The sequence below is a fragment of the Lytechinus pictus genome, chromosome 4, assembly GCF_037042905.1.
Source record: "Lytechinus pictus isolate F3 Inbred chromosome 4, Lp3.0, whole genome shotgun sequence".
Taxonomy (NCBI): Eukaryota; Metazoa; Echinodermata; class Echinoidea; order Temnopleuroida; family Toxopneustidae; genus Lytechinus; species Lytechinus pictus.
The window spans coordinates 7,636,755-7,644,200 of record NC_087248.1 but is presented as its reverse complement, the minus strand read 5'-3'; the positions used below and the strand labels follow the sequence as shown (position 1 = coordinate 7,644,200).

Genomic DNA, 7,446 nt, shown 5'->3' with positions numbered 1-7,446 from the left:
TCCTCCTCCCTCTTCTTCTTCTTCCTCTCCTCCTCCCTCTTCTTCTTCTTTTTCTTCTTACTCCTGTACTTTCCAGCTTTTTCCCTATTACCATTTTCCTCCGTTTTTTTTTTTATTTCAATTTCATTTTTGATTATTACCCCTTGTTACTTTTCATCTTCCAATTTCCTTGTTTTCTTATCTTGTCCAAATTAGGCCTTAGTTGAAGTTTCTGCGAACAAAAACTCCTTGTCGGAGGTCCTCCTGAGCATGCGCAGTAGCCAATCAATCATGCAAGCCAGATGGGCGGATGAGTCCCCTCTCCTAACCCTCCCTCATGTCACCCGAGCCATCATCCCTCGTTTCACAATCAGGTATGAAATAGTTATTGATGTGGTACACTAGAGAACCTGAGAGAAGGTGGAGAAGGGGTGCCAGAGTGCACCCCCAACATAATTTTGATGTCTTATTTGGGGAGTCATATTAAATTTTTGGTTGTTGCATATTCCCCTATCCTTTTTGTCACCAATTGTCATTTTTAAACAAATGCAAGAATTGGCTTAACAGTCGCATCGAAATTTGACGATTTCTGGAAAAAACTCCCTGGATTGTTTTGCGATCAATCGACACACCCTAACTCTACATTGCACCCCCCCCCCCTTTCTGTTCACTGGCATACAGATGGGGATAGAACACAAAAGTTACACAACCTAAAAAAAAAGGGGGAATTAAGAAAATGAAAGGAAAAGGGGTAAAATACAATATTGATTGTTGAATATTATGTCCAAAACTATTGCAAGATAATGTTTTCATCTTTAAAAAGGCTAAGTTTCCTTGGGACCTTTTTCCAAATACGCCATGCCGGGTTCGCCTCAAACTTTTGCCTCATCAAATGTCACTGCTTCTTTTCACTCAGAAAACTGGATAGAGTGATTCGAAATGATGAATTGCTGAGTGAGGTCATCAGTAAATGTGAAGGAAGTAAAGAAGTTCTTCAGGAGATGCTCCAGAGAGATCTTGATCCACTTCAAATCGAAGAGGTGATAACTTATGATGATGACAATAATAATAACTATAATAATAACAACAATAATAATAATAATAAAATAATAATATTGATGATAATATAGCAATCATCATCATCATCATGAAGACAATAAAAATATGTGATAGCAGTGATAATGAAAGAAATAATGTGATAAGGATAATTGCAATAATATAGATTATAACACTATTGTAGGTCTTCATAACTGTGGGCATTATTGTTTGAATTTTAATTTGTAATTATTTTCTTTTTTTAACTAAAGTATCTCATGTCACATTTTCTATCAACAAGTTTTTTATGTTAATTTCTTTTTGTTATCAAGTGCAAATTGCTTGGCTATCTCCATGAGTTGTGACAAAAACTTTTAAAAATCAAAATATTGAAACAGTACTTTTCATATTTACATTAGATCTGGAGTGTTCTTAGGAAGTTACCTACAATCAGAATGGATATATCTATCAGTGACGAACCAACCAATACACCATTCAGAAGGCATGGGTCTAGGCCACTTCCTACGTCTAGTAAGTATAAACAAGATGGGTCAATGATGTAACATATTTTCAGAAGATTGCAAAATACATTTCCACTTGAATCTTCACAGTTGTTTTCATGGAATACTTAATGAATGAAGGGTTGCAAGATAAATGTTGTGTGATTATTGTGTATCACCAAGTCTATTTTAGCATTTTTTGTTCATGCCCTGAAAGGCACTGATCAAGGATGTGCCCAAGGGGTGGCCCAACTGAAGACAAGCCAATACAAAAATGGGTCCCTAAAAAGGCATTACCCCTTCCTCCCTGGATCACTGACTGCGCCCTTAACAACATTCTTCCGTCACTTATTTTTCAAAAACAGTAAATAAAGAGAGGTTAAGCACCATAACAACGACAGCTGAGGCAGGCCAAGGGTACATCATTCACGTCAACCTAAGACAACAGAATAAGGGAGCTAAGGTATAAAAATAAACCTTCAAAATTCAGACAAAATATATTGTTAATCAATAAATAATTGTTAAGCAAGCACAAATGGTGATTGAACGCCTTTTCGGTAATTACAGATCATGATTTTTTATTTATTGTAAAGAACTTAAGGAAAACAAGAAGATTACAGATAAGATGATGGTATTCTAATTTGTAAAACTTAATAAGATTCTCAGACTGTGTTATCATTATCATTTTTAATGCTGTTTTTATTATTATTGCTTTCATTGCTTTTATTATTTTTATTATTAGTAGTATTATTATTATTGTCATTATTATTAGCATTAGTATCATTATTATTATTATCATCCTGACGTCATTATCATCATCATTATTATCCTGCCAGTGTGATTGTGATCATTTTCAATATTAGTCTTTGTTATAATTGTATTTAATATAATAATTGCTATAATAATAAAATTGCATTGAATAAGAAAAGGCTTGAAAATTTGAGCATGTCTTTATCAGTGCCATTTCTAGATTTTGTAGTACCACACAGCGTTCATTCGTATTTTTATCATTATTATCATCACTCTCATCATTAATATTAATATCACCACTATATAGAGGATGTCTCATACCCCAAGATACCCTAAGCAGAGGGAGGTCGGATGGTGGGTGGTGCTCGGTGAAACAAGCACCAACAGCATCCTGGCTTGGAAGAGAATTGAACACATCTTTGGTAGGACTAGCGTTGCCCTTCCATTCAAGTTGCCCGAAAGAAAAGGTACCATTCTTTCAAGTTATTTATGATGCAGTTTTGCAGATAGTTAAAGCATAGTATGATGGGGGTATGTTAGAGAAGATATTATTTTCAGTGCTACGTTTACCTCATTTTTAAAATTATTTTGATATAATGATAATGAGTTATACAATTTCGATGTGTTAATAATTAGTAGTACAGTACTTAAATACAATAAAACAAATTTGCCACAAGCCTAATTCAATTTACGATACATACGTATAGGAATTACTTCTACATTATGCAGAGAATTGTCAACATATTTAATTAAGTGGTGTAATTCTTTTGCTGATGAGTAATTAAAAATAATGGAACTATTAAGAAAAAATCTTTAATAACGTAATGATGAAACACAAATTACGTATAGAAATAAATCTGATCATCTGGACTAATACTGGTTTTAAACGGAGAACAGTTTCACGTCCGATCGGGACGCTTCTTCAGCTCGTCTGAACTGGCGGGAAATCGTCGTTGCCGCTTGATGGCGACGCACAATTGATGTTATTGTCTTTGATATTTCGATGAATTTTTCGGATTATCGGGGTTGTAATCATGAAACAAATACCCTTTAATTATGATGTGTTCTATATGGCACACTGAAATGGACACAAAATTACAGTAATGAAAATGCTTCTGTTCCTTTTCAGATACCATACAATGCTCTCTTCACCTTGTCAGTGACTGCTATATTGGTATCGACAGTGAAATCCAGATACCATTCCAGGTGAAGTCATTTTGAATCTACACTGATTTCATATGTACATGGACACCACATAAAGAATGATGAGAAGGCTCGGAGCAGGTTCTTAATCGGTCTACCCCCGCCCGTCCAGCTCGCATCCCTCCCCCTCTGCCATTGTAACAAGATTTGTATATATAATTTATTGTTTTTCTTTCAAGAACTCAAAGGGAGACCGTTTGTCATATTTCTAGTAAAGACTGCTTTAAATCGAGACAGAACGAATTTTTCTTTGGGTTGGAGAGTATTTCATTGATAGGAAACATAGAAAGGGTAAAGGGGAAGCCTATTAACATAATTCTGTAAGTTTCGTCAGGAACCTTTATGGTACTTGTAAACAAGAAAGAAGGAATGTTACTGATGCCTTCCTTTTTGGATTTGATTTCATTCTCCATCAGAGTGCAACTGAAGAGAACGTAAGGAATTTCAATCTCTTTCACATGTTTTCAATATCCCAATGAATCACACTCTGACACGTATCTAGTAGACCTACCCCATTTTTACTTTCTTAAGAAGTAATTCTTATGTTGATAATATATCCATAAAACCTTATAACTTTCCTCTCTATACAGGACAAGTTATACATGTGCATGCCATTTATTTTGGTGTAGATTTTTTTCGCTGCACTCTAGAAATTTACCACCCTAGAAGTCAACCAGCGGCATGCCAATTTTCTTAAAGCAGAGAGTTTTTCCATTTTCCTGGTTTTACGTCCGAAATATATACTCAACAATAATCTTCATTACTTGTTCCCTCGGAGAGGATCTTTAAGTATATACAAACAAGTTATTATGCTCTCTATTGCTATGGTGTGAGTCACACTAACGAACTGGCTTCAATCCAACTGATTATATTTAGCCAGAATTGAGTCAGTTTGGAATTAGAGATTGACTCAAATATCAACTCTTAACTTAATGAATTGAATTGAATTTAAATTTTATTGAATTTAAATTATTGGAACATCACTGGCATCTGCCAATATTCTGTTCAAAACAAAAAAGTAAAACAAAACATATATACAATTTGAGGAACATTAGAGGAAAAGCAAAATAACGAAAGGTAGGCCTATAACAAATTATTGAAGACAAATTATTTTGAATGATATGTAACGGTTATATACATCTGTGAATATAATTATGATACTGACATTTGTATATTATCGATAACTGTTAATATTATGATTACTATCACTATTTTTATGATTTGTATTTTTATTTATTGGAATATATGTATATAGGGCCTGTAGCACTTGCTGAAATCGTCAATATACAGCATTCAATGTACTATGTATTCAATCATTGATCCAAGTTTTAAGCTATCATCGTGCTAGTGCCATTTGAAAAGACATAATTCCTCATTACCTGGCCCCTCAGAAGGGATCTGAAGCCGTCAGTCCTCTTGAGTAGTAGGCCTAGTTAGGTCAAATGACCAGAAATTTGTGCAATCTCTCATTGGAAATGTATATTTTTGCATGAGTGGATGTACTCTTCATGTAATGTTTTGAATGTTCTACAATTGTTTTGAGAGATTCCCATTATAACAATGAATGAATTCAATTAATTGTAATCAAACATATTCAGGATTATTGATAAACCAAAAATGCATTTGATTTCCATAGTAATAAAAATAGTGAAATTGGCTTGCATCCAATTATATCTGGTATGTCAGTATTGGTTTCAAAAATGTAAGTTGTTTGTTTATTAAGTCAAAAATAGTAGTTTAGTATCTGGTAATAAATTTGTTCATTTTGTTGAATGAATTATGGGAGAACTGCTGGACATTTTTAATGATTTATTTCTGGTTACCAATCAGTGAATTGTATCACACTGTGTTATCCTTTTTATTGAAGTTTATTGTGAGTGTAGATTTCGTTTTGTACTTGAAATTCTGTGAATTCATGTTAAAAGGCTACTATTATAAGAGAGGTTTTATAAACATTCATATACATGTATGATCTGTTGTATACTAGTACCATGCATAACCCAGACAGACAAATTTGATGTATTTGGTCGAAAAATTACCAACTGTAACCAATAAGAGATGGTTAAAAGTCATGACCAACTATTTAAAATAAAATAAAAACTCCAGGGGCCCGCAACACAAAGCTTAGCAATTATCGTATAACATTTTTCTACGATTGATTGCATTGACTACAGTGTACAATCAATCATAAAAATAATGCTGCAGTTAATTGCTAATCGCTTTGTGTTACGGAGCCCAGGTTATTAATATTACCCAATTATCGATTTAAAAGAAGGACAAAGTGATTATTTCTTCTTTTTTCTATACAATTAGGTAAATTGTACATGGCTTGTCCTGTCTCAAATTTCATTGTACCTAAATATATTCCATAATATCATAATCATGTTTGGCGTTCTTAGCTATTTAGTCAAAATAAGTGTTAATATCCAAATGACTTAAATGCATTTGCTGATTGTTGGCAATCCTCTTAAATGCACATTCCAAGTTACAGGAATTGAAAATATTTCATGGGCAGTTGTGGTTATAGTTAAGAGTTGAACTCTGGATTGAAGTATCATCTAACAGATTTATTTTGAATCTCAAATTATTTAATCTAAAATGGTTTGAATTCAAATCGGAACTAAATTCACGATTTAAATCTCAAGCCACTGTTTGACTGCCTGGTCACCAGCCTCAGACGATCTGTATTGATCTCAAATCTAAAAAAAAAAAAAATTAGAGATTTTGGTGGCGAACAGTAGGCTAAATCAATGCATAATTATATAAATCAGACCTCTATTTTTTTATTGATCATTATTCATACCCATTTTAGCGAATATTAACATGTGCAATATTTTATCCTGTTTTTAAGAGAGTATCCCAATTTTTATTCCATATAGAATAATGGTTTGGAAAACCGAAAGTTCTACCAACATTGCTCAAAGTTTGTTTTGTTTTAAGTACATAATTATATTAACCTATTTTATAATATCCATATAACTTTTTTTATTATGTGGAAGTATAAATTTAATGGAATTATTGACAACCTTCCCTTAACCTAAGAAATAACTTTATACGTACATGAGGTTTTAATGAAGTTCAAATGAACTTTTAAACGGATTAAAAAGAGTTGCATTCATTGAAACATTTTTAGAAACATATCTATTTCCATTTTGTCTCTCCTCTTCTGGAAATTATGAATTATGGCATAAAGTTTAACCCTATCCTTTGATCATGCGTAATTCATTTATACTCATGAAAAGCTCCTATACGATGTTGTGATGTACTAGTATATAATTTGTCTCTCATTGCTGCTGCTGCTGTATTGTTAAGGAGGAAACAGTAATTTTTGCGCCTTGGAATAGATCATTTCGGCGTAGGCGGCGCCATACTAATGTAAATTGTCATATATAGTTATTATTAATGTGTGACATCTATGTCCAAATTAATATCATATACCAAATTCGGAAATAAATGGACTTTTTTCTTTTAATGTATTACAAGTTCTTTTTATTTTCTTCTTTATTTGGGGGAAGTGGGGTAATGACAAACACCTTTCTGATCAGAGCGATAGCAAGAATCAAAGTGAGCCTTATTCCAAAAATAGTACATAATTTGATAAAAACACACCATATATTGACTGTAACAACGTCTTTATTCAACATCAAGCATTCCTTTATAATTTATAGTACAAAACGCAGATTTTCGGGATTACCCCCGCACTTCCGGGCCACAGGGTAATCGCGAACGCCATTCGTGGAAACATAAACAAGTAAAGATATGTAATTTTGATTCTTTTCGATTATTCTTTAATCGGAAGAGACAAGTCAAAAGATCACTGAATCGGATGCCAGACAACATTCTGTGTTACGGCTATTATGTCGTGACAGCAGGAACCTCACCTCTCCTAGGAGATATTAAGGTGTTCGAGATTACCCAGCGTTCGTGATTACCCCACTCTTCAGGTGCCATGAGCCTAATTACATCAGGAGGGCTAAAG

General features: G+C 33.4%; 1 protein-coding gene across 1 annotated transcript in view; it reads left to right on the top strand.

Annotated features, from left to right (window-relative positions):
- LOC129259613 (activating signal cointegrator 1 complex subunit 3-like) overlaps positions 1–6,943 on the top strand; it is a 46,731-nt gene extending 39,788 nt beyond the window's left edge. Inside the window, exons 33-38 of the mRNA XM_064098300.1 lie at positions 196–353; positions 896–1,019; positions 1,434–1,545; positions 1,880–1,977; positions 2,572–2,731; positions 3,394–6,943. Coding sequence (XP_063954370.1) covers positions 196–353; positions 896–1,019; positions 1,434–1,545; positions 1,880–1,977; positions 2,572–2,731; positions 3,394–3,485 — 744 coding nt within the window. The 3' untranslated portion in view covers positions 3,486–6,943. The remainder of the gene's footprint in view (positions 1–195; positions 354–895; positions 1,020–1,433; positions 1,546–1,879; positions 1,978–2,571; positions 2,732–3,393) is intronic.
- Positions 6,944–7,446: the final 503 nt, after the last annotated feature.